This window comes from Cottoperca gobio, chromosome 4 (assembly GCF_900634415.1).
Source record: "Cottoperca gobio chromosome 4, fCotGob3.1, whole genome shotgun sequence".
In the NCBI taxonomy this organism is placed as follows: Eukaryota; Metazoa; Chordata; class Actinopteri; order Perciformes; family Bovichtidae; genus Cottoperca; species Cottoperca gobio.
Window position 1 is genome coordinate 25,718,858 of NC_041358.1, and position 27,976 is coordinate 25,746,833.

General features: G+C 41.9%; 1 protein-coding gene across 5 annotated transcripts; it reads right to left on the reverse strand.

Moving 5' to 3' along the window:
* Nucleotides 1-881: 881 nt before the first annotated feature.
* ap3d1 (adaptor related protein complex 3 subunit delta 1) lies at nt 882-27,967 on the reverse strand. 5 transcript variants are annotated; one of them, XM_029430157.1, is made up of 35 exons: nt 27,656-27,967; nt 23,825-23,920; nt 22,986-23,066; nt 22,433-22,513; nt 22,213-22,320; nt 21,890-22,019; nt 21,358-21,497; nt 20,930-21,003; nt 20,760-20,809; nt 20,528-20,577; nt 20,124-20,172; nt 17,816-17,961; nt 17,084-17,232; nt 16,725-16,955; nt 16,400-16,631; nt 15,931-16,076; nt 15,385-15,526; nt 15,029-15,100; nt 13,995-14,070; nt 13,635-13,834; nt 13,200-13,273; nt 12,294-12,317; nt 10,890-11,058; nt 10,555-10,698; nt 10,096-10,149; nt 8,166-8,279; nt 7,483-7,638; nt 7,102-7,149; nt 6,079-6,099; nt 5,562-5,751; nt 5,363-5,451; nt 5,076-5,161; nt 4,547-4,668; nt 3,804-3,883; nt 882-3,669 (listed from the first exon to the last, which is right to left on the reverse strand). In XM_029430157.1, the coding sequence occupies exons 1-35, from the start codon at nt 27,749-27,751 to the stop codon at nt 3,574-3,576; spliced, it is 3,816 nt and encodes a 1,271-aa protein (XP_029286017.1). In that variant the 5' UTR covers nt 27,752-27,967; the 3' UTR covers nt 882-3,573. The 5 variants fall into 5 exon arrangements, with proteins under 5 accessions (XP_029286017.1, XP_029286020.1, XP_029286022.1 ...); XM_029430160.1 differs by lacking the exon at nt 12,294-12,317; XM_029430162.1 differs by lacking the exon at nt 10,096-10,149.
* Between the last annotated feature and the right edge of the window lie 9 nt (nt 27,968-27,976).

Genomic DNA, 27,976 nt, shown 5'->3' on the forward strand with positions numbered 1-27,976 from the left:
AGTCACAAACGCTATCTACTCCATTTCCGGTTAAATCTTTCGAAATAAGACCCCTATTTATCTTTTTTGACCATATATATTTTCTTTCCTCATGTAACAGCTCGCATACATCACCGTGTTTGTATTATTATTTGTTTTATACACCCTAATATGCTTTTATTGTTGTCATATTTTGTTTCAAATTAATCACTTTTACGTTGGTTTTCAGACTATGTGGCGTTAGCTGTATGTTAAACGGTTACATTAAATGTTATTTTCATATATTCTGACTACAGGTTAATTTTAGGTGCAGCTGATTTACTATCTTTGTCAAATGGGTTGCAATCCCTTAGCCAAAATAGCTGCACTTAAAAATTAACCTGATAAACATTTCACGTAATCGTTGACGCTTTTATTTTTGAAAGTCAACACAGGAAACCTATCCCAGTTAGCTTGACAGTGATGCTAGCGAAACCTAGCATGTTTTCTCTTTCGGGTGTGTTGTTGCTACCACTTAAAAGAGGGTCGACTGAGCTACATTTATAGTTTAAGAAACTAGTTCTACATAAAACTATGAAACCAAAACATGGGGCCTTGTTAGTTGAACTTTAGTAAACTCAGCTGCTCGCTGTCAGTCAGTTAAGAGGTCTCGATTACTTCTGCTGTCATGCAAGGTATTCTGGGAATTGCAGTCCAATGCAATACATCTAGCTGGCTTGATCACAAGGGTTTTTGCGCCAATAACTGACTATATATGTAAAAAAATACATATTATAAAATATACAAAACACTAATTCCTCCACACACATATTATTCTGTAACCCACCTGTTCACACAGAAGAAACATTTTGATATATTTGGGTGTTTATCGGTTCACTGTAACACACAAAAAGACTACAGCAGCTTCTTATGGCCTTTATTTTTTTTAATTTGGGTGGACTTTCTTTAAAGGGAATGTAGATACTTTATGTTGTCCCCTTTAAAACATTTTACATTGTACAGCTTGATAATGGAATATGGAGAAATAAAAAGACAGGACCTTCCAAAGTCAGAGTCATACAAGAGTATATTTCAATGTCACAAGCCAAACTTGGTCAAATATCTCACCAAAACTGAACCAATAGAGAATTAAGACTGCGGGTTGTCTCTCAGTACACTGCTTCACGTGACCGGTTCTACTCAACCTTATATTCGGAGCCCCATGCCCTCAATGTCATTACACCAAATATAACCCCCTTCCTTCCCTGTGTGTAATAATTTAAAAACATTCAACAATATCATTTTTTTTCCTTTTTAAATTGTCTGAATTTAGAATACATAAAAACACAATGTCATCAAAAATGTAGAATGCTCAAGTAAACTTCTTTAAAAAAAACTATAAAGACAAAAGGACAACCATGGAATGACAAGTTTTTCTTTGTGTAAGCATGTTGATGGAACAGAAATAAAAAGTATACATTGCTAATCATGCAATATACAAATTTTAATCAAATATGCACATAAAAATGATCAGAATCAGGACAATGTATGATTAGGGCAGTTTTTTGTTTTGTTTCTCTTTTACCAGTTATTTTCAGGAACAGGGAATACATACATACTTTTTGTTTCTATAGACATTCCTGAAATGCAGCGGATCACTTCTGTATTCAGACAGAACATCTTGTGGAATGGCTGACCCGACCTTCAGGTCACAGACATCATTATCATAGTTATCTACAATAGCAGACAGATATGAAGAGGGCCTTACCAGTATATATGATCAGAGATGCTACCAAGTCAGTTTTTATCTTGCTACTACAAGGTTAAGTCGTGCTGGACCGGGTAGTGACTTCAGACATGAATGACAAACTAAAACATCATGTACCTCAGAGAGTAACAAGAGGCGGCCATTTATACATTACAAAAGAATGACCCATTCATGTTCTTCATAATATGTCAATGCACAAAAGAAGTGGCAAGGCAGTTTCTGACGGGTAAAGAAACACTGGGGGTTTATCTGGATGTCAGACAAGTTACTGTGATAAGAACGTCAAAGTGGTACAGGCGTAAATATCTCACATGATGTCATATGGAGACAGGACAGAACTGCACTCTGCTGTTGACAGGGTGGAGGCTTCCTTACCGTGGAAGCCATGTCGCCAGATATTTCTTGGAAGGGAAGCTGAAACCACTGACCACAGAACAGTCTCTGCTTACAGAGAAAACAACTTTCAACCTGACATGACAGGTTGAAAGTGTAACTTTGTCTTCCCTTAGCCAGTCATATTTGACTTGTCCAAAACAATGTAGACAGGACAGTGATGTGACAGCTCACTTTATGCCTGATTATTCTGTCCCTAACTTGACCACGTGGTGACACAAATGAGGGCCCTCAGCACCAGATCGGTTTCATAGAAATAACAGTATCCTTCTGAGTATTACAGTAATATAACATCTTCTATACAACTAACCAAATCCATATGCGAGTTGAAGAGCAGGCTGATAAAGTTGGTAGCGTCCTGTGGTGAAAGTCTCACATTACACTGCACACTTGTACTCTGGAGTTTCATTCAATCATTTTTATACTCTCCTGCCTTCAAATTAATCTTTGATTTGTGAAAGGAATGATATGTTGGAAGTTCTTAGGGGGTCAAACTGCAGCTTAGCACAGTTGATGAGGGAGCAGATAAACTGGGAGAGGGAGGCGGGGCTCTGTGAGACTCATGAAGCGCTGCAGTAGGTCAGACTCCACAGCTAAGGCACAGAGCAAAACCACTGATCTACTGTACTAATCGCTCGTAGTGCCACGCAAGGATTGTGTTGAACTAACACTAGCAGATCTGCTCTGAGCCTTGCCAAAAGGCAAGTAGGGCAACGGCTCTGAAAGAAGTTTAAAACCCATGCCTTATATGTAGCTGTGGTTTCATCAACCATCACTGCACTTGCTAACTGTGAGAAGGTTAGAGTCCCCATTCTTTCCTGCTAGGACCAGACTGAGAGAGCAGCACACACGATGTTTAGTGGACAGAAAGAGATAAAAGGCGCAGACAGGTTTCAGACAAAAAAGAAAGAAAAAAAAGAGACAAAACAACAAACAAACCAAAGACAAAAAAAACCTTCAAAACAGTAAAATCACAATTCAACCATCAACAGCAAAAGTCCAGTTGTCAACATTACATTACATGACTGTCACAGAGTGGATTGCAGACAGAGTGGAGGGTGGAAGAGAGGTACACAGGAAAGAGCAGAGGCATCCAGAAAAATGGAGCTCAGTACAGAGTCAGGGGAGAACAGAGTTCAGAAACCAGGAAGTAAAGATGAAAGTGCGTTGCAGAGAAGACGGCGCATGTAGTGAGTCTGTAAAACAACATCAAGTGTCAGGGAGTGACCACAGAGCTCAGAAGAGTGAGGGAAGAAGAAGAGTGAGGAAGAAGAAGAAGAAGAAGAAGAAGAAGAAGAAGAAGAAGAAGAAGATCTTGCGAATCTGAGGACTAATAAATAGGGCGATACTGGAAGTGCCAGCCGCAGTGTTTCGTAACATGATTATGTTGTGTTGCAGCGAGGGAGGGGGTGGCATGGAGGGGTCGGGGGGCACCCTGGGGCTGTCGGACACAATCAGCACTGAGAGAAGGTCTGCTTGATCTCATCCAGCACATTCCCAAGCAGCGTCGGCTCGTCACATTTAGCGTCAATGGACACGGTCTGAGCAGACTGGGAGGGAGAGGGAAGGAGAGAGAATCAAGCTCACAATCTAAACGTCCACTTTTTGGAAAAAACAACATAATAATAGGTTATGAAAATCTCAATTGCAGAGCATAAGGGAGGAGTTTTATTGCTTCACTCACAGTTTTGACCAGCAGACAGACGTGGTGGCCCTGGATAGACCTGCTGTACATGGAGGCACAGGAGTCGATCCTCTCCACAACTGATCAACAAGACAAAAAGAAAAGTATCAGATGCACTCTGCATGCAATCATGTGATCTGATGCATTTACCCTTTCTTGTAAACTACATGGTTCACCACATAAACTAAACTAGTGGTCGACCGATGCGGATATGTAGAGAGCAGGACGGCATCTGACACAAAAGTGCTGAACTTAAATAACCATTTATTTAACACCTTAGTGGTGCATGGTCTCCGTTTGCTTCAGTAGATCTGCACTAATTTTAAATTTAAAAAAAATGCATCAACTAAAGAAATGTACACAGGTTATGAACAACACTGCTTATAACTAACAAATAAATACCGGTAGTTGTATTGCACTTAACAACATTTATCAGCAGATAGCAGCATCTTGTTTCTGAGAGACAACAGGAATGTGTACATTTAAATTAAAAAATAAACAATGTTAGTGTAGTGGAATTTCCAGTTAACTCTGTGAAATGCTATAAATAATAAATAAATAAATAAATAATAGGCATCTCATATCTCAAAATGGCATTAATCCGCTGGATTACCACTAAACCAAACCACCACGTAAATTCCTGACAAACACTGTATTGTTGAGTTCTGTATGTGGAGCGCCTACTCATCTGGTACTTTGATGTTTTAGGACAAATATAATACGGCCGGGTGTGAGTCATGTACCAGAGAAATGGTGGTGGAAGCAGATCCTGGCCAGTAGGTGGTGGAAGGGCATGTTGACTCCCTCCAGTTTCACAGAGCTGCACTTCAGGTCGCCCGACTCAAGCAGCTTTGCAAACGCATCACTGGCCAAACAAAACAAACTCAGCTTTCAATTTCTCATGATGAAAACATGACAAAGAGCGAAGACCAGTCAGAAAGTAATACCCAAACTTTTACAGCAGATATTCATCATCCTCAGACGATACATTGTAAAGTCTGACACTCACTTTTCCTCGAGAGGCACCGTCTGTCATTTTACAGAGAAATAAAAATCTACTGAACCTATTCCTGCAGCCCAGAGGACGACTCGTACACATTATAGACACTCCACAAGTTATTTTGCAAGCACTATGCTTAGGAACAACTGCCAATACTCCCACTCCTTCACCTTAATTATAATGACTGGTGTGAGGAGCCTCTAAAGAATGTTTAATAATTGTCAGAATGTTTTTCCTCGGCTGAAATTCGGTGTGAAACTTAAGCCACTAACCTGTAACAAGGAGTAGTGATTAGGTAGGAGGTGCAGGTAAAGTGCAGTTTGAAGTCCAGTTTCTCGTGAGTGGAGGAGTCCTCATTCTGTGGGAACACAACAACAAATACAGACGGTCAATAATAAAGTAACGTGGCACTTTAATATTCCTCTTTTGGCCTGCGGGATCTGTAGAGAGTTCTGCGTGAAGAGTTAGTGACCAAAATGTTTTAACAAATCTAACTCAACAGTTTCCAAAGTTTGTTTTCAGGAGTGGTGTTTTTGTGAGTGTGTGTTTTCCTACAGACCTTTACTATGAAGGTGAGGGTTCCCTTCAGTTTCTGTGGCATTACGATGCTCTGCATGGTGAAGACAAACCGCGCCTCGTTGGACACCCCTGAAGCACAAGAGAAAGTAATCAGCCTTCACAACACCAGTTGGGACCCCAGGTTGGTAACCAGTGGTTTAGGGAAATCAAAGAGCTGTATATTGCTGATAATCACTGACCAGGTGGAAGCTGGAAGGGGACGGTGAGGCCATCGTGTGGACCCGACCCCTCTGGCCTCTGCAGCTTGGAGTTGAGAGAGTCCAGGACGTTGAACTCCATGGATTTGAGGAAGCTCTCACACTTGTTTTCAAATATAGCAGACACCACCACCTGACTGCCGTCCTGCAGGTTTCCCTGGATGTCGCTCACCTTTGTGGGAAAAACAAAAAAATACATTCATTTGCATGGGGGGGGGGGGGGGGAGACTGATGTGTAAACCTCCCTCTTTGTGCCGTTCTCCCTGAGAGATGATTATTTACAGAAGACAAACAGTAAAGCTAATCTGATTCATAAACCATCACCAAACCACACGTAGCTGATTGAAACGGAGAAAATCACAAGGGCAGAATTACGCTCAGAGACGTTAGCATAGTCGGCCCCGGAGGCCAGTCTACGAAGAGCAACAAGAACAGAGAGAAACACATCTAGAACAGAGTTTAAATAATATTCTGTCACTGACAGAACTCTAACCAGTACCTGGTCAGCATCCTCCATCATCTTTAAAGAGAGGGAGAGAAAAGGAGACGATCTGCACACTTTATCTTTCCTAAAGAGCTCCACATTAATATCAACAGCCTGAACATGAACACGCAGAAATATCAGAAATGTACTGCTGGATTCTTTTTCAGACGTCAGCGTCACCGACACTCACGAATCATCTTCAGAAGGGATTTTTCTGAAACGCCTCTTTATGACGATCCAATGACATATTTCCTTTGCATCTTCATTAAAATAAGAGATTTAGAAATGTTTGCATGTTTATTTGCGAATATATATGTATGGACTTCCTTCCCAACAATGGTAGCCATGTTGCATGTTACATGAGTCAGTTCGCAAAGCATTCTGGGAATTTTCTTCTCCCACTTTTGAGTCTGAATCTGAAAACGCTTCGTTTGGCGGCTCATCTGATGACCGCAGCCCCTCGACCCCCAACAGAAACGGGATCCCATACTCTAAGCTGTGTCGCACAAAATGGTGTTGGGGGGGGAGGGGGGTCGGGCCAAGAGCGGGAATTGGGATTGGGCCATTAGGTTAGAAGACGCGAGTGCAGTGTTTCACGAGCAATGATTTATTATTTATTAGATCAACATTGATCGGTCCATGTTGATGTTTTACTATTGAAAACGGTTGAAACCTTATTCGATAAGAGCTGCAACACATCGACAACGGACCAGTCTGAATAGCTCCTCCTCTTCGTGCACGCTCTAAATCCAAACATGATCGGGCGCATTCTGTTGGAAACACTGAGGGCAATAACATTTTACTTATTATATTTATTGCTATTGAGATATGTTTATGCAGAGACACAGCAACAGAGTCGATTAAGGGCCAACGTCACATGAGGTGATTCAGATGATCAAAAGTGTTTCTCTTTTTCAGTAAACAGACGAAAGTGTGCGTTGCAATCTGGCAAACAAACCAATCCTCATCATCCCTCTATATTATACGGTCAAGAAGCGTTTTAAGTCCCTCCTTCAGCAGCATCTCGCTCTCACTCACCATCTTGATGTAGGAGTTCTCCGCCAGCAGGCAGTAATTGGACATGGGCTGAAAGGAGAGAAGAGTTCAGGTCAGATCAGGCATTCTCTGATACTCTGTATGCTAACTAGGCAACAGGAGCTGGTTCACAGTCTGTGTGTGTGTGTGTGTGTGTGTGTGTGTTGCGGTCAGGGGGTTTACACAGTGGAGCCAAGAGGCATCGATCAGATGATTTAGGAGCTACATACAGAAATAAGAGAATAAAAGTGATGATAAAGGTCAGACTTGTAACTTGTTTTCCTCTCAATGCATTGAATAAAGAGACGCTCAGAGTGAGCTGAGTGTTCTCCTTCACACTTCTGCTCGAGGTGAGGCTGTTAAACGCTGATGTCAAACACTGACCGGCAGAGGCTCTTCCTCCTCCACTGTGCCGTTCTGCACCGACTCCTCTCCACCTGCGTCACTGTGGCGATGATGGTGATGATGCTTCTTCTTCTTTTTCTTCTCCTTCTCTTCCTTCTCCTTTTTCTGCTTCTTCTTCTTGTGTTTGGAGGATTTCTTATCATTGAAAACCCACAGGGAAGATGGAGACAATTTATTAGAAACCCTAGAGTAATGAAACAGGGCTACTGGTAGGGATCGTCCTCTAATTGTTGGAGCAAGGAGATTCTGAAGAAGACCTTTGATAAAATATGGAGACTTTTTATATATTATCTCTCCTGACACTAGATATTATGCTTATTCTTAAGTCAGATGACTGAATCCTTTTGAATTTGATTATTTAACAGTTTTCTTTCCTTATTTTTTGCCTAATGTGCGATTCATTCCTTTCCGTTTTGCTTGCATTGTGCTTCGGCCTTTCTTTCTTTTTTGTAAATATATAATATACACTGTTGATGCTCAAAGAGAGATATTCCTCCAGAGAACATATGAGAACTGTCAGGTCTGTGGTACATCATTTACACAAAACATGTGAGTATACAGCGCTGGCAATGTGCTGCATCCTGTCAGGTCACTGAACTAGAATCTGTAGCGCAGCAGCCAAACGTTCTACTTCAATTATCGCCCCATCAGTTTTGACTCACAGTCTCCTCCGTCTCGGTGTCTTTGGGCTCATCAGGCTCGGAGTCTGGCGCTGTGCCAGAGGCCGCCTCAGGCACGGGGGCTGCTTCTGCTGCTGCTGCTACTGTTACTGCTTCCTGTTCTCACAAACACACACAACACACACACACACACACACACACACACCAGCACAAACACACACGAAGGCATTAGCAGGGAGAAATCGTAGCATGTAAACACAGACACTTTGGTGCCACTGTGGTGTTGAGAGAGGTTAGGTGAAGTTAGGGAGTTCAGTCATTCATTAAAAAAAAAGAGAAGTAATTAATGCTCAGCTGCAACCTACGAGCTCTTCTTTCTAAAAGAAGTGCATCACATGCAAGAACACCAACCAGCAAAATAACTTAAATCACAGAGGTGTGTTATGCCTGAAGGGATCTGTACATGTGCAGTGGCTTTGTTTTGGGCTGTTGGCTCGACTGTACTAACCAGCAACACTAGCTGCTGCTAAGAGATCAAAGAGCCTGATTTACAGGATCCTCGTGACAACCTACACACAGTATATGCCCTGCGGGTGCAAAATCTCTTATGAGACTGTGACAACAATATGAAAACAAGTCTTCCACATAGACATGTCGAGGCATGTCTTTAAAAAGGTAATAATTCTAGTTCAGAAGTGGCTTTTACTTTGGGGCTGACAGCTTAAACACAGGCTTAAAAACAGAATGATTCAAAACCACAAAGTAAAAATGCTGACAGACCTGGTTTTCACAAATATCTAAGGATGAGAAGGTATGGAGGACAAAGTCTGTGCTACATGTCACATGCTATCTTCTATGGTTGAAAGGAATAGTGTGACAATTCATACCACGCTTATATCCGTCCGTGTGTTAGCTTAGCTTAGCATAAAGACTGGAGACGGGGGCAAATAGCTAGCCTGGCTCTATCCAAAAAAAAAAAAAAAAAAAAGGTAGTAAATCCTTAATCTCAAACAATGGAAGTCATTTTCTACAATATTTAATGGCAAAAGTTTTTCATATAAATGTCCTTTTGTGCCATTATTAAAGTTAAAGAATGGCATTATTTAATTTGGTGAATCATTAGTTAAGAGCAAGTTAATGAAACTAAATAAATATCTGAAGTCATGAATTGTTTACATTAATGTTTACTATTCTTCTTCTTCTTCTTCTTCTTCACTGCATTTGTTGGTGCTTTCTGATCAGCCAACTGTTCAGCAGGATAGCTTGACATAAAGCTCAATAGTGGCCAAGAATGCCATACGGCAGCTTTAACTCTACCCTACTTCTAGGCATACGTTTGGTAAATTATGTTTTCTGTCTCACAGTGCGGTTGCGACACTCAGAAGGTCAAACAGACACAAAGACGAGCAAGCGCCCACATGTGATCATGGAGGAAGCAGTCAGAGGATACACGTGGTGATGCGGTGGCCACAGTAGCAAAAGAAACTGACTCCAGGCCACATTCTTGGGCACTTCAGAAAAACCTCCGCTCACTTGTCACCACCACCAAACACAACGATAACAACGATAACAACGATAACAACGATAACAACGATAACGACATTTACTTTGACCTCAAGACCGACACGACACCCAGCGAGCAAAACAAAAGCTGAGGAAGAGAACGACTGGCATTGTGAGACACAGACTGTGCACACATACATACAGACATGCTGGGAAACAGAAGAAAGGCCGGAGAATGAAAAGAAGTGTTATGTGACCTGTGAAAGAGAGGAAGTCAAAAAGGTGAGGTGCTAAGGATGGGGGAAATAAACTGATCCAAAGAGGCAATAATGGGAGAACATATGGCAAAAAACAATATATGGAGGTAGATCATTAACACATGGAGTTATGAAAAAGGACAGTATAATCTGTAGAGATGAGGGGAGGAGAGAGAGAGAGGGGGGGGGGGGGGGGGGGGAAGAGACTCAACCTGGGTGTTAGAGGGCACTGGAGCGTTTGAGAGCCAGAAATCCAGATCCGAAACCTAGAAGAGGCAGGGAGGGAGAGGAGTGCGAGGAGGTGAGAGGGGTGAGGGCCAAACGGGTTCTGTATCTTTCTACTATTCATGAAAATGGATACAGAGATTACACTGTTCTATTTCATGAATAAATCAAGTATTTGGCGAGAGACTGCGCAGCCAGCTACGAGGAAACGGATACTTGATCACTAAAGCTGATTGAAAGGCAGCCTGGGAGGAAGCAATGGAAGTGTTGAGTCAATGAAAATGATCAAAGACATCTGTACGCACGTAACCTTTTAGCAGACACGGCAGACTATAGATTATGATGAATTCTACATCCTCAGAATTCTGGGTCAAATCAGATCTTGGATATAAACTCTGTTGCTAGGTAGGAAACAGGCGTCGCTCCACCTTTTTGTAAGGACATACCTCAGCAGTGGTGGAGGTGGGCGGTGCCGCCACCTCACTGGTTTCTTCCGATTGGACCACAGGCTCGTCTTCCTGACCCCCGAGAAGATCCTCCCCCTTTTCTTCATGTTTGTGCTTCTTCTTCTTCTTCTCTTCTTTGCTCTTCTGCACAAATAAATTCAGCTCCGTGTCACAACAAGGTTAAGAGAGAACCACAACCTCTGGCTCATCATGTTATAATGGTTGACAGCTTCTTCTTGTTGTTTCAAGAAGCAGTTTCATCAGCTAGACAGAATGAGGTTAGTGTGGTTTCCAGGAAGAAAAGGAGCCCAATCCTGTTGTTACTGTCCCCTCACCTTCCTGTCCTTGTCTTTATCCTTCTTCTTCTCTCTCTTTTCTTTGCTGCTCTTCTTCTTGGGCTCCTGTGTAACGGCACTCTCCGCGTCTCCATCATCAGCTGGGCTTTTGAGAGTCTCTGCTGCACGGTGTGACCTGACTGGCAGCTTCTCACTGTCTGCAAGAGGCCTGGACGAAACAAAGCACAGATAAACATTTTAACTTTTAGATGAGGACTTATTTGGCAATTATGGTCCACGTGGAGTTAGTGCCATCATCTGAAAAATATTTCATAGCGTCCATGTAGTATTAATCTGTTAGAAGAGGTGAACAGGGGTTGCAGGGTGCAGCAATCCACCGTATTCAGGCACATATTCTGCTCCGTGCAGCAGCCAGGTCTCATTCAAAGCATGAAGCCATTCCTCTGGCAGAGTTAGAAGCATTGGCAGCTCGAAACTGCTCCAATACATTCCTCCATATTGAACTGATAAGAGCAGTCACGTTCATTTCCCCAAGCCTGACCTTTTAAAGCAATAACCACATGCACTGCAGCCCCCTGCTGGTTATTCTCTTTAAAAGCACACTGCGTCATAAACCCCGGGGGATAATAATTGTGCTTTTTTGTTTTAGGTAAAGAAAGCCATGACAGAAATGTATGTTCTACAGTTTCCTCCAGATGTTTTACAGCAACTCTTGTGTTAACAAGTTTACCTTCATACTATTAACATCTACTGTACTGCATAGGGTTGGTCTAAAGGGACACATGCTTGTTATTTCCAGAAAGGACAGGCCAGGAGTATCCACTTAAAAAAATTGGAATTCTGTTGAACTGAGGAGGATCTGGGCAATGTGAACAAAATAATTATATAACCTAACCCCTGGGGTAACTTTCCTAAAAGCATATTGAGGCTGATGGTCTCCAAGAAAAACAAGTGCCAAAATGCTTTTAGGAGTCTATTCCAGGAGGACAGGTGGGGAAAGATACAAGTCCTGAGAACATCAGCAGCAGCCAGTTAAAAACATTATCTTGTTTATTTCTGTTTACTATGAATCAATGCAAGTCTTATCAAAGAGAGATCTTCTTTTAAGAGCATTCTTCTCCTTTGAAGAACAGAGCAAGGAACAGTTTCTTTAGACACGGAGTGATATGCTGCTGATATTGTCAACCTTGTGGCAGTTTAAAAAGAAAGAAAGCAGAATAAGAGAAAAGGGATACTGGATGTTACTCTAGGTCAAAGGCTACAATGAGAGATATTGACTTGGAGAGAAGAGCAAAACTAGGAAGCAGGTACTGCAAACTCCAAATGAGGAAAGAACAGACAGCTATGTTATTGAGAGGAGCAAGACAGCTATTTAGAGAGAGAGAGAGAAAGACAAGCCATGTGCAGGCGGAGCCCAGGTCCTGCAGCCGGGGTGCTACTCACCTGCGTGCAGCCATCTCCATCAAGCTGCCCACACAAAGAGGCAGTGATGTGTGTGTGTGTAGGCATAGAAGAGAGGAAGCAGAAAGCAGAACGCCATGAGAAGGAGTGAGAGGAGGGAAACGGCCGAGTCACAACAACTGTGACACTGCGGCCGGGAGGCTCAGGAAATAAGCACGCTGAAAAAAATAGTTCCTCAGCTCTGAACTTGGACTAAAAAATAATCAAAGTTTCAACAATTGGTTAAGTTACATAACATTACGTGTAGGGCTTTTTACATTAAACGCTTCTATTGAGGTTTTTGGAAATGATATTTTATGACAGTCATCACCTTAAAAAGAAATCCTCCAACAAGTGATGCATCAGATTGAATGCATCGTCTTTTTTTAAGCAACTTTCTTTAATAAATATAATTCAGTCAGTGTAACATAAATACATACATGGTTAATTAAATGTAATTTATGGTGCTATTAGATTGCTGCTAGAACGCCCTGTTAATGCAGGTGTGTGCCTCTCTTTATGTGCGTAAAGCAGGAGAGAAAACGCTTTATTCATCGCACTTCAACGCTTATTAATGTTGGTCCTTAGAACTCTCTGGAGTCATTTGAAATGTTTTGATCACACGAGTCTGAAAGAATCCTACGCAGCCACCGCTGGAAACTAATTCTACAAATAGTATAATAATAATAATAATAATAATAATAATAATAATAATAATAATGTAGCCTAATCTTTATCTGCAACTGTGCAGAAATACCTGCTTTAAACAGAATAAATAGACGTGAATAATGCATTCAAATGTTACTTTAGAACATGAATGTCAACATTATGAATGAAGCTTCAAACTATTGGGCACCGCTCTAATGAGCATGTGTAGAGTACATTTACATCTACACAGTGTGGACTCACTTGTCCAGGTCGATGTCCAGGGCTTTATGAGGGTCATTGGGATCTTTGTCATCATCGTCACTGGGTAAGGCATTCTGAAATAATGAGGGGGAAATCAATAAAACAGAGTTAATAACTTTCTAAATAAATCTATTATCCACAACACACAAAATGTGAAGCCATCTGCTGACGTATCGACTTCTCACTCGTCTCACAGCTGAGACCCCAATAAACCAAGCAAACCATTATGGTATTTAATTAATAAATTAGTTTTGCTTTTGTCAATATTAAGGTGAGAGTAATGTGTAAACAGCATTATAATACAGAGAGGATACATCTCTACCCTAACCCTAACTTCTTGTCTTGTAGAGCACAAACGACCTGCGATGCTGTGATGTACACAATGACATTGAAATCAAATGTATTTTATTACTATTGTCAAAACTCTTTGTGTACCTCTGGCATCTCCTCGGTAACAATGTCGACCATGTGTGCAGGCGTTATGTCCTCCTCGCTCTCCGGGCATGAATCATGTTTCCTTCCTCGTCCGCTGCGCTTTTCTTTCCTCTTCTTCTTCTCCTTCTTCTTCTTCTCTGCTCTGTCTTTCTGCCGACGCTCCTCCTCCAGTTTCACGTACTGGTCAGACATAGGCAGACCTGTGGGACAGAAGACACAACGTGTATTATGTCGGATCTTTTAATAATTTGACAAATACAAATTGAAAATACAAAAACAGGAGATCAGCAAGAAAAGTAGAATTCTTTTGAACCGGAACATGAAATGATGTCGTGGTGGTGTTGAAACAGCGCGTGTTACCTGGGACTTTGAGAGGCACAGTGAGGTCAATCTGTACGACTGGGATGTGCTCCACTCCAGGGGCCTCCTGGTACACCTGCACAGAGGAGACATTTAAAACACGACTTCACACGAGGGGTTTAATCACGACGCATTATTAAATCGATTCTTTGGAAAACAATAGGATATTTGCTGATACCACATTTTTGATTTGATCCATTTCAGAGGCCTATGAGATGATATGAGATGCACATTTAACACAATCCTTTGCTGTAACATTTATATCAAGACTCCAAAAATAAAATAAAACATCATGTGACAATTGTATCTTTGGGCTGTTTCAGACGATTTATTCCTTTTCATAAAAAGAATGAAAACACACCTGATGTTCACTGTAAAGTGCCACAGTTCACATGTTTAAATGCTAATTATTATTTAATTTAAAAATAAAAAAGGTGCATCTTAAACAGCTTAAGTCAAGTGACATAAAATGTTTTTTATTGCCACTCTAAATTTAATTTAAGACCAATTTTACATTAACCAAAAATGAAGAAAACCACATCAATTACTTACGATTAGGGACAACTTTTCCCAGAATGTAAAATAAATATGCCTGTTAAAATAACAAATTGTGATCTGCGTGACGTTAATGCAGTTCTGTCTTTTATTTTATTTTACGAATAGATGTTACCAATTATTTTTGAGATTTTGAATTTGTAAAAAGAAACAATTCTTCAAATCCTACTTCTCCTTTCTGAGCATGTTTAATACTTAAAAGATTGATTCAATACAAATTAAGGCCTTATTTTTTAGATGAATTCAATGCATTTCTAAGATGCGCAGGAGCCCTGTTGATAGAGATGATGATATGTTTTCACTTTGCATCAATAACTTGGATCGATATGTGGATCCAGATGGATGGTTACACCCAAACATCACACACGCCATTTGTTAGTGTAACTACATGTATTCAATATAGTGTAATTATTACTTATACAACCGACTGGATTCAACAGAAACGTGCACAGAGAACAAAAAGACGGCGAGGAGCACACCTTCTGAGAGGATGGGGAGGACTTGATGTAGAACGGGTTGTTGGCTTGCTCCTGCTTTCTGACTTCTCTCCTCTGGGAGTGGGCGGAAGAAAAACAGTGAACATGAATTAATCAATGAAGGCACAGCCGAGCTCAGTTTAGCATGAGAGGGGCGCCACATGGGAAGCCAGATTCACAGTAGAACTCAGAGAAAGTCAATATTGTTTTGAAGCTACGAACAGCATGATTATGTCTAAGATTGAAAAAACACCTTTATGTCTAATACATGAAAGCCTCGACTGTACATCTATACTTTTCATCAAACGATGTTGCTCAGCTGTTCAGGTCAACGACGCTACAATCATCGACCAGCTCACCTTTGCCAGCTCCTTCTCGTCCACCTCTGTGTGACGGGGGCGGGAGTATTTGGTCTCCTCCTTGGAGAAAATAGCCTTGGGCTGCTCGTCCTCAGACTCGCTCTCGGATGGAGGCTCATTGATCCAGGCATCCAAGTCCAGACTGCGCAAACAAACTCAGTTACACGTCACTGGTCAAGACGTGCAGGTTTAGCTTGCTGGTGGACCACAATGGTATGAACAAGTGCTACGGGTCTTACGTAACGAGATCAGAACTACAGTCATGTACAGCATGTCATAACATTTATATTAAAAAATGCTAAATCAACATTTGAATGTCTTTTCTTCCTGTTGACTCCAGAGTGGTTGTTTTCATCTTATAACATATTCTGCTTCAATACATATTTGTTTCGGTCTAACAGCACAATCAATTACATTTATATATATATACACGTGTGTGTGTGTGTGTGTGTGTGTGTGTGTGTGTGTGTGTGTGTGAGCCCTTATTCAAACTATGTAATATTGTAGTTTTAATGCGTCTGTTCTTCGTGTACTGAGACAACTCACCCTTCAGGAACAGGCACTTTCTTCTGTGCCTTGGGGGCGACAGGGTTGAGTTCTCCGGCGAACAGAGCGATGACTTCCTCCGTTATTTCTACGTCCTTCTGCTGCAGTTTCTGGATGTACTTGACCAGCTGCAGGATGCAAGACGCCTGAGGACGTGACAGAAGGTGAGGACGTGACAGAAGGTGAGGCAGACGGGGAGATTAGCAGAGTCATTTATCAGATCTGTACGTAGTGGGTAACCTTGTGTGTCTTCACCATTTCAAATCCAACACCCAATGTGTTTAGGATTAAATTGTTTACAAGAGCACAACGTTCTTCATAGATCCTCTTAAGTGCACCAGATTAATGCATTTAACATTTTCTTTATAAATGCGTAATGTTTCCAAAGTCAATGAGTAACCCTGTTAATCGAGTATTATGATATTATTACTTGTATGTGCATCTCTGTCTTTATACATCTCTCTCTTACCCTCTCCTGCACCTCCAGGTTGGCGCTCTGGACAAACAGCGGCAGCCTTTCTATCATCAGCGTGCTGGTTTCCTGCGCTGCGGTGCCGTCCGTGTTCCCCTCCTGGTTCTTCAGCACGGTGGCAAACAGCTTGGCTGCGTTCTGCACATACACTGCCTGGATGTGGCCCGGTAGGGTGGCCACCTTGGGCCGCAGCATGGCCTCTAACGTCTGCATTGGGTTCTCCAGGTGTCTGAGGAGGACAGGAGGTGGATTTAAATAACGGTGTGTGTGTGTGTGTGTGTGTGTGTGTGTGTGTGTATCCCAATGAGAGGAATCAACGTACTCGGAGAATTCACCGCAGATCCAGGCTGCGGCATACAACACTTCACAGATGCCCTTTCGCTGCACGTTGCCCGTCAACAGGTGGGCGTTGTCCAGCAGAGTGGCCATCTGGGCAACAGCAAAGACCCGGATGGCTTTGACCCGAATAGCCACGTCCAGCATCTGAGAGGCGATGAGGTGGCCGTGCCGTGTGCCCTCTAACCGCGTCAGCTCCACCAGGATACTGATGTACCTGTCAAGCAGATGTGAAGAGGTGAAAATCATGTCATACGGAGGAAAGAACAACAAAGTGTTAACAGAATATGGAGTGAGATACAGGACACTGCTGCTGTGGCGTAACTGGCTGTGTTCAAGACTGACCATTCAAAGTTGGTGATGTACTGGTAGTTGCTCTGGCTGCAGATGTCGATGATCTTGGTGAGCAGCTCATCTCTGTAGGTGGTTCCTTCCGCTTTGTCCACATGCAGCATCAGCTTCTTTACGATCTCCATCAAGTTCTTTTTGGACACCTGAGAAAGCAGAAACCAGTTCAGCAGCGAGTAAATCTTTGAATGATCATTAGTTCTACTGAGGCAGAGAGAGACACAATGTCCTCGAAGCAGCTTTAAAGTTAAGACATCACAGATGACTTTATAATATGTTGTACAGTGAATAAACCAGAGCATGACATAATATCACACAACCACTGGTATGGAGTTAACACAACATACAGAAGTTTCAACGCCATCTATTAGCCTATAAATCTACCCACATCGCTTTATTTTGAAAGTCATGATCATCAACATCACAGCCTACACCAGGCATGATAGACTGGAAAGAAGAAGAGACTAAAACCAACTACTAGAGTCACAAAATGGTCAAATAATCGTACGTTTTGGCACTTTTGGCATTATAGATCATACAGAGGATCGTACAAATATGGTAATTATCGTACATCTGGCAACATTAAACCCATTATATATCAATCAAGTACTGTAAAAACAGTCCAAGTGGCAGGTGAAGCTACATTTAATGGCAGATAAGGTGGTCTCCTGCCCCTGCTAACAATGGAGCGTGAAACCGGGATCATCTGGAAATGTCTTGGCTTCATACCATGCCATAGAGCAGGTCCAGAGCTCTCAGCCGGATGGACTCGTCCTTGTCATCCAGACACTGGAGGATGAGGTCCTTATGAGACTGCACTGACTTGGGGTGAGTCTTCAGGATCTTTGACATGGCCAGCAGGCCCAGGTACTTCACTACAAAGAAGGAAAAAAACACGACTTCAGCGTACGCATGTCAAATCAGACATGCGTGCACCTGTAGCTCTCCGCACCCGAGCAAGTAAAGATATATTTACTTCTATCAGCTGACATTATTCTCTACATTAACAACGTAGTAAGTTGTTATAATATTTTCTTATCTTCTATCCTTACTTGATTTGTCCTGCGGTTACACAACAAATACCTGGTTGGAGAAAGAACACTTTTGTTTTGGGAGATCCAAGGTTTCTATACGACTACTTAGCTACTGCACATCTCTACATCCAGTCCAGGGGCGTCAAACACGCGGCAGGATGACTTTGCAAAGTGAAAAAATGTGTTGTTTTGATCATAAAATAAAATACTGTTCCTAAATTTCCCTCGGGATGTATCTACTGTAAACTGAGGTATAATGTTGTTGAATTTGTCCCTTTTTTCTTAAGACATTTCAGGTGTTCGTAATGTTTTGTAAAAAGATAGTTCATTAAATTTGAACATTCTCAGAATGTACTGAAACATTTGGAGTTGTTGTTATTTACATGTTATCATGCTGTGATGTTACTGGTCCGGCCCTCTTGAGATCAAATTGGCCTTTATGTGGCCCCTGAACTACAATGAGTTTGACCCCCCTGATCTAGTCACTCTATAAAAAGCCTCGCCGGCTGCATCTAGATGCAAATATATTACTAACAAATTGCCGTTGTGTTATTTGCCATATAATAATCTATAAAAGCCATATGGAAATGACACAAAATAAATCTAAAAAAGGAAAGGAACACAAAACATGCAATGGAAAGGACACACAAACCCACACACAGTACAACACACACGCTGGACACGGTGGTTTTGTTTTGCTTTATCCTCCGGCGTATCCCCCTGGCAGCTTCTCCTGCTCACCAAAAACTATTTTTTAAAGATTCAGAAAAGTGCTGAATCACGGCCCTGCGACGATCATCTAAGTCGACAGAGACAAATGGCTCTCAGGTTCTTGGATCGATAAGCGTGTGCGTGTGGCAGTGACCCTGGAGGTGAGTGAATACACTGAATGTACCGCTGCGCTGGAAAAGATACGGCAGAAGTTCTGCAAAACTTTCTCTCAGTGAGAAAGGCGTACTGATAAAGAAAACTGTTTGAAGATGGTTCACTGAACTGCTGCAGTCCATCGGTTCCTCCTGTTCATTCCAATGTTCTGGTGTTTGCGTCACAGAATGAATCTAAATCAGCGACTTCAGTCGACTGCAATACATCTGATGCATGAAGCAGGAAACTGCAGCTGTGATTTTCATACATCTCAATACTTGTTCTATATTGTGCTTGCATAAAATGTCTTTAAACAATAATGGACTTCCAACATGGCCGCAAATATTGTACTTTTTCTTTTACCCCATTACATTAATTTTAAAGCTTAGTTACTTTACAGATTTATATTAATACAGAATATAAAATTGACTAATAAATGATGAATGATTATAGCTTAAGCTACCCAGCAGTATATAAAATGATTAAGCGTCACCTTTACCTGCTGCAACATTAAAGTGATGCAATAATTACATCCCAGTAATATAATTAACACTATACTTTATGTATATTTTGTTACGAATACTTTAGTTACTCGAGTGAGATTTTGAATGCAGGACTTTTACTATTTGTACGCTGTAGTGTTGCTACTTCTGCTAATGACTAAGTGGTGAAAGGATAAACAAAATGTAAAACCACAGGTTCGCAGTCTGCTCTCTTAGCATCAGAGTTCTAGTCATCTACTCCACACACACACACACACAACTATCTACGGATGGGTGTCCAGATAACTCGAATGGCTGGATGTGTGTGAGGAAGAGTATTTATAGAGCCGAGCCCCGTTTGAGAACAGCAAACTGGCAACTTTGACCGCTTTCAAAATGAAGCAACATTTGCTGCATGTTGTCCACTTTCCAGTGTGACACACAGGATGTGTGTGTGAAAGGGGTAAAGACTGAAGTGAAATGGTATTCTAAGCAGGCCCCCTAATTGAGAGAGGGACTATAATAATAATAATAATGTTCGAGTTAACCAGAGTCAGGGGTTCTACGTTGTTGTCGTCTAAGGGTGGACTGTTCCATAGTCAGAAACACACAGACAATGAGAAAATGACACACTGCAGGCATTGACAGAGGGCTCACAGTTCTGGTCCGAGTCTTCGATCAGGATTCGCAGTTTCTGCACACAGAGCTGAAAGACAGAAAGAAAGAGAGAGAGAGAGGGGGAGCAAGAGAAAAGGGGGGGAGAAAGGGAGAGCCGTTAACCTTTCCACACACATTTCAGTCATACACAACATAAATGAGACAAACAAACGTGGGGGGGGGAATAGGGCTTGTGGTGCAAAAATGTTTATTTTCATGCATTACTATCTATATCACAACAACGGAAAGCAAGAAAAACTTTACAGATTACAGCTTTACATGTTGGGACAGACAGAGAAAGAAACATGGTGAAAGCATGCATCGTGGTTCAACTGGGGGGGGGGTTATGATCAATATTTAACCACATGAAAGTGCAGATGGAGGAGTGGACCTCAGAGGCTTACCTGGATACTAGCACTGTGGTTAGGCATCCCAGAGGACAAGGAAATCAACACTGCAATGTGGGACACAAAAGTAATTAAGAGCCGAATGTAAACTTTAACATTTTGTGAGAAGAAAACAATTCATTGGTTTCAAGATGTGTATTGAACTTCTTTAAAGAGGGACTGGAATAGAGCAAAAACACACATTAAAGCGAATGAAACCACATTTCACACATTGGAAACCAGTACTGACCTGCAATCACAGTGTTGACACATTCATACAGCAGAGACATGGCAGAGGTACTGTGAGAGAGGAGCACACGGTAAGAAACAGAGCGAGCGCACATGATTATTCATTTACCCGTCAAATCAAAACTGCTTTGACAATCTGTGAAAGTTTAGAATTGAGGGATTTCCTCTCACCTGTGGATTAAGTTGGTCAGAGGTTCTATCAGCTTCTTCCCCAACCGCGGCTCCAGTGGTGTGAGCGCACCGAACTGTTCAACACAGAGCGCCACGACGCAGTCGTTATGTCTCACATCAGAATGTACACTCAAAACTTCTTTTTCTTTTTACATTCAAAGCTTCAATTGAGGTTTTTGAATTAAGTTTTGAATGTGTGTCATCAAATTTTATGACATCAACACCCTAAAAGATAATAATAATAATTATAAAAGCAAAAATAAGCTTTCTGTAATGAATAGAACTCGTCAGTCGTGTGCGGCCGGCTCGTGGAACAGCTGACTGCAGTGAATGTTGTTTTTGTATATAGTATGTTGCTGTTTATTCATGGCAAAGGGAGCAAATCTAGAAACTCTTAAGGGCGACTTGCGTGTATCCTGCTGACTTACCAGCTTGATGATCTTAATGAGAACCCAGTTGTTCGTAGAGGAGGTCATGAGTTTGAAGAAGAGCGGGGCCAGAGACAGGTAGTTCTTGGGATTTCTCCGAGCCAGCTCACAGATAACATTTACTGCTGCAGACTGGACACCTACAGAGGAACAAGAATGATCACAAAATAAAAACTACATCATCAACATCCAAATGTACATCATTTATTAAACATAAGTAAAAAGTTGAAAGTATCTTTTACAACAGAGGCCTTTCAGAATCTCAGCCCAGTAAGCTCAATATTGTGTCACTGATGTAATTAAGTGTGACACCGCTGGCACGGTCCTGGTCACATGCCATAAAGCAAGATAAATGTCCCGCAAAATGTTTTGTCTATGCAACAGAAATAGTCCTGCGAGTTGTTGAATATTCCCAGGCAGCTCTGGCCTCCCTTAATCTCATATTCTTAGCGGCTGAATAATTCACAGGCTTCAGGTGACAGAAGCACGAGCTTCCTGCGTAACCGACTGAACGCGGTATCTTTCCTGATACCTGGGTCTGGGTCCTCCAGTTTCTCCTTGAGCCGGGGGAAAGCAGGTCGCAGAGACTCCGGGTACTTCAGAAACACCTTGTACATGATCAACACTGCTTTCTTTCTGATGTAGGGTTTAGTGTGGGACATCTAGGGTGGGGACGAAAAATAAAAAAAGACAGTAGAGACGGTTGTGTTCAAACTGGAAAAATAAATAACACTTCTTCTTGACTGCAAAGTTCAAAGAGTTAACGCTGGACAATTTACTGTAGACAGAAAAAACTAAACATAAAGAGTACAGGTCCTTTATGGTAAACCTGTTGAGATACTCCCCAGGACTCACCAGGGTCATGATGTCATTGGCCAGGTCCCGAGCCAGGTCAGGGGTCACAAAACAAGAGAGGCCGGTGAGGGCGACGCCTGTGTCATACTGGTTGGGACTGCTGAGATCCTGGGAACGAAGAAAGACATGTGTAAAATAAGAAAAGTCCACAAGACAGAAAAGGTTGTCTGAGGGATAAATAACATTCTCATGGAGCGCACAGAAGAAGAACACCACTGACCTTTCGGATCTGATTAGTTGTCAGCATGATGACATCAGTGCTCTCGTGAAAGCACTGCGAGGCCGCCAGGTAGCCAATCCTCTGTAGGAAGAACACCAAGCAGAAACAATTACACACCGTGCTGTATTTTAACTGTATAGTTCAGCACAATGCTTTAATACAAACACCCATCAACCTGCAGCAGTGGAGGTCCCTGGAGATGTACCTATACAGTACATAGTGTGACTATTATTGTACTATTTTTGGGTGAGTATCTATGTGGAGAAATTTAACTTAAAATGCTGCAGAAAAGGAGTTTGTGAGACAACAATAATGTTCTCACAAATCCTCACTTGGGCGTACACCAGTCACATCATCTTGTTGTCAAAACCTCCTTTTAAAAGGTTGTTTTTCCATTTTGGACTTGCAGGGGTTTCAAATTGTGAGCTTTACGTCTTCTTCACTCCTCTGACCACGTGTGTTGCTGTGACGTTACTGTATGTGTAAATTTGACCAGTAAAAATGATTGAAAACACGAGACTGATCCGGTCATCGTCCGATTATATTCCACTACCTTGTATGTGAACTTGGAGGAGCTCATGACTTCAACGATGTTGAAAGCGGCCCAGCTGACATCATAGCCCAGCATCTGAAGCTGTAACGTGAAAAAGAGACAGAGACAGAGTGAATAAAGGTAGGAGAGGGGCTCCAAGACGTCCCTGTGAAGCACAGAGAGGCTAAATGCAACAGAACTAAATGTGGGCCTCGGCTATATATAGAAAGAGTGCTTTCACAGAAATTGTACACTGTTGTACACCGTGTGAGACTTTATGCTGTGAATTGACTAATCTTCAGCTACAGAACATTTCAACATGAAGTCTTGTACCCGTTTTATAAAAATCTATTAACAGGTTGAACAGGTCACTTCTGTTTGACGACGCTTTGAGGCAAAACAATGGCTTTGACTGCAGCGTGATGCCGTTTGAATAGAAAAGATAATATAAAAAGAACCAAGTCTGTGTGCGGATCTCTTCTACAGGTATCACAACCAGACAGAATGTTCCTTTGCGTGCATGTCACTGATTAAGTATATAAGTTCAATGTCTCCTCAAAGTTAACTTAACATAGAATATATAAATAAGAATGTGTTCATATTATCTGTTATCAGGTCTTATCTTTGTTAATCTTGGGTGTTGACTATTGAACGTATTTCTCTGATAGTCCTGGAAGAATAAAGAGACTCTGGCTTTGTTTCTAGTGAGTTATGACCCAAAGCAGCCACTTGCTCTTTGTGCATCTACCCAAAGAAACACAGGTGTGATTACACAGAGCGTAACGATGATGGTGTGCAACATTATGTGTATCAAGACAGAAAGAGTCAGTGATTCTGTGGAGGGTGTTGAGAGATCTTACGTAGGTGAGCTTGCACACGGCATTGGCTTTGACAGCGATGTTGTCCTGCTTGAGCTCCTGTTTGATTTCATCGATGCATGTGGAGATGTACTTGGCCTGAGGGGCAGACAAAGGAGAGGACAAACAACAGACATCAGATCAGATTAGGTGGATTGACATCCAGAGTGGGAGGCTGCTATTAAGCCCCAGGAATAAACTGGAAAATATCTGGTCTGTCTGCAGTCGTTATCCAAGACACTACCCAGCAGAGGTGGAGCTGGATGCACAGCTGCAACGGTTAGTTGATCGACGGAAATATAATAAACAATTACTTTGATAATCGATTAACCGCGTGTCATTTTCCATACAAAGAAAAGGCAGAAAATGTAGTTTTCACCCTCTCAAGATATGGAGATATACTGCTTTTCTCTGTTTTATATCATATTTAATTCAATACCTTTGGAATGACAAAACCACATATTTAAAAGACATCACGTTGGACTTTTTCACTATTTTCTGACATTTTATACTCATCTTAAAAATAAATCGGCAGATTAATTACTGAAATAATGAAAATAAATGTTAGTTGAAGCCTGAGCTGAATGATTGTTTTGAAAGTCTCAAGTCAAATCAAGTCCTAAACATTATCCTAGACTTTATAAAGTAATAATGCAGGCATCATCTCCTAATGTTCTAGTGGCATCAGCAAAAATCGTAAGGTCATATATCAAACTCAAGTCACGAGTCATTGGTGCTAGATTTAAAGTAATAATAAGTTTAATGTAATTAAATTCCTGGCTTGAGTCGGAATATGCTCCCCAGCTGTGCCAGACGTTTCTGACTGTAAAATGCATCATTTTGAGGCCCTGTTCCAAGTCTCAACTGAAATATTGCATGTGGTTTTAGCTTATAGACCAAGAACTTTTCCTTCCCCCAATACTGACACAGTACATGGTACCAGTTGTGTATTAGCTGGAACACACTTAAACACGCTACACAAGAGCTGAGGTCTGAGAACAAACTGCCCATGTTCACAGAGCAAAACATATTAAAACACAGGTTCCAGCAGCTGAAGGAAAGTTATATTTAAAACGTTATTTAATGCCGCAAGGAAGGAAATTTAAGACAATTTCTCTGCTGTATGGATCGTCGTAATGTTTATACGAGAGGCATTTTGTAAACTATTCCCATGTTTAAGCATTTTTAAGACTCTAATTACACAGCTGCTGAACACAGGTTATTTCATGAAAGTCTAAAAAGGTAATATGTGAATCAACAGCTCTAAACCATTTTAACAAAAGAGCGTTTCCAGGAGCCTCACGCCTCAATGAATGAGTGAACAAATAGCTGTTACAATGCACTCCTGAAACTCAGAGAGCAGAAGGTACATTTCATTCAACAGTGGAGGGCAAGCTCAGTTAGACCTCTAGATAAAGCAATCAACCATCGTTGAGAGGAGCAACCTTGCAAAACAAACACATACACATATAGCCCTGTAGTGTGCGAGTGTGTGCTGGTCATGTGTGTGCAGTCATGAGGAGGTAGAGGGGGGAGGACTGAGCTCTGCTGCTGCTCCTGGAGAAACTGTGGCTAGCAGGGCGGGATTCAACACAAGATCACCAGACACACACGGTGCTGCATCACACTCGTCTTTAATGACCAATTCAGAATCCATAGCAATAACTGAAATACTTGTCAAAGTGGCAACAAAGACAATCCTTCAGCCAACAATGCAGACTGAGCTGAGATAAACTGGAAGGTCTGTACTTTCCACGCAAAAAAATGGGTAGGGTCAGAGTTAGCTGAAGCTACACCTTAGATTCTACAATATTACAAATATGCCTAAAATTCTTACAGGTAATCTCACATAATTACACAAACCTTTCTACAATACGCCTGCTGTTTAAAAAGGCGTGGGAGGAGGGAGAGTGAATGAATGAACCGTACAAAAACTCAGCACACATGTGAAAAACTAACTGTGGGCTGTCCAGGAAAAGGTCAACACACACACACACACACACACACACACTCACAGCGTATTAATATTTCAGCAAACTGTCCACTGTTGACTGGGCAACCACCACCTTATCTAGGCTGCTCCGGTTGGGTTACAACTGGAGAACATCTCAGCCCATACACTGAATCGAGCGATCAAGCATTAATAGCCTCAAACAACTAAGTGCTTGATTTCCCCCCCCCCCAAAAAAAAGAATACTTCACCTACAAATTGATTATAACACATTATCAGTACTCGCAAGGACGAGTAGCGTGTCTGCGTTAGCGTGAGACAGTCTCACGCTAACGCAGACACGCTACTCGTCATGAACGCATACACTTTATGCAGAAGTTTTTTTAAATAGTAAGGTTTAAGAAAAAAATGCATGTGCTTGGAAAGTATTGAGCATACGACTAGGCTAAATGAGACTTGGATTATACTGCACAAGTTGTGTGAGAGTTTGTAAAGTTAACATCTAGGCCCCCATTTACTTCAATACTAATTCAACTTTGGTCCTTTTTTGGATTCTTTATTAACCGTGGAGGTTAGGTTTTCTTAACAAATTCAAGGCAACACAGTGGGTGACTAATTGATACACAAATGGGAATGTTGTGGGATAAGTATACCTTCAATAAAATAACTAATATAGATGTATAGCTGGTTACATGTGGTGGTTTAGCCCCTGCTTCATAAATTGTTTTTTGAGGTGAGATGGTTAAAACAGGATAAATGTGCCACGTTGACAAAATCCAATAGCAGCCCCCAGGTTAGACAGGCTCCCTCTACATTTCACACCTGACCTAAAGCATGAGACAGGTGTGCACAGCGCAGTCTTCAGCTCTGTGCAACCACAACCCTGGGATGATATACCCACCCCCCTCCAACTACCTGACATAGCACTTTTTACAGCAGGAACAAGGTTAGACACAGCCAACAAAGCTTATAAGAAGAGCAGGCTGATGTGAGAGCTGGAAACGTGGCTGCCCCCCAAACAGTGCCCGCAAAAGGTCCATCCCACCTTCCTCCTCCTCCTCCTCCTCCCACTCAGGTCTGGTGCTGTGATGAGCCTGTCATCACCCAGAGCTGTGACAGAGATGACATCAGCTTCAATCACTGATGGCTGACTCATTCATAGGATTTACGAGTTTAATGGAAGATGCAATTTTTATATCAACACCCAGAAGGGTCACACCTGCATTTTTTTTTTTTTTTTAAACATAATTTGACACAAATACACAGATTATAGACGTCCTGCACACTCCGTCACGTGCCCATGTAACCAGAGCATCATCCAGTCAACAGTCGAGTGACTTCAGTATCCTCAACTCACGTACGAATATCACTGGATACTTCTCCCTTAATGAACCACACACACTAAAAAGGCCAATAATTAATAAAGTTATCGTTAATTGCCTCATGTTAAGACTGTTTTCTGTGGTATTATCTCCGTTATATCGAAGAGTAATCTCCCGGTGAATTGTGATAATCTATCTTCCTCTAACGGCTGTCAGTTAGCTAGCGGTATGCTAACTGTCAGTTGCAACTTTTCATTGCTTAAAACCTGACATGTAACGTTACTACAAAAGTTAACACCAACACACATTCCCTAACCTGTTATTTATCACACGTTTAATTAGTATTAGACGCTTAAAAACGAGTGTTTTAGAGTGACTGTCGGCTAACAGTGTGAATGACTGAGGCTAACGTTAGCTAGCTACCGTTAATTCACCGAGCGTTAGCTCCTAACGTTAGCTAGCTGCTCAGCGATAACGGTAATGTCACTGTGTGCCGAGTTAAAAACATTAATGACTGTGAGGTTAAAAAAGGGTTTCCGGTGACAGTGTTGGTGGTTTTACCTCTTCTTCCTTGTGATTCCTAATGCCACGTACTAAATCCTGAAGATTTTTATCGAACATCCGATCGATGCTCCCTTTGACAATCTTCAAAGCCATATCTGCCTGTGACTTTTACCGCTTCTGTCCTGCGGGGGCCAACGCGCCTTGCAAAGGTGTAGTGGGTGCCGAGCGACCCTCTGGACTGTCTCTCATCCACCCGGGTACCGTGTGTGCAGGGTCCGCTGTTGTTTACTAAGCCCGGGCAGATGAAGCTGAGGCCGGACGGGGCGTCCTGTGCTGTGCAGAGACGCTGACAACGGATCAGTGTAGGAAATGGCTGAC

Bases quoted from the DNA above. Each gene is read 5' to 3' on its own strand.
- ap3d1 (XM_029430157.1), bottom strand. From the start codon at position 27,751: ATGGCTTTGAAGATTGTCAAAGGGAGCATCGATCGGATGTTCGATAAA. The intron at 23,067-23,824 runs GTAAGATCTCTC...TTCACGTTACAG, and splicing joins CCGTGTGCAAGCTCACCTAC to CTTCAGATGCTGGGCTATGA. The intron at 3,884-4,546 runs GTACATGACTCA...CTTGTTGATCAG, and splicing joins CTTCCACCACCATTTCTCTG to TTGTGGAGAGGATCGACTCC.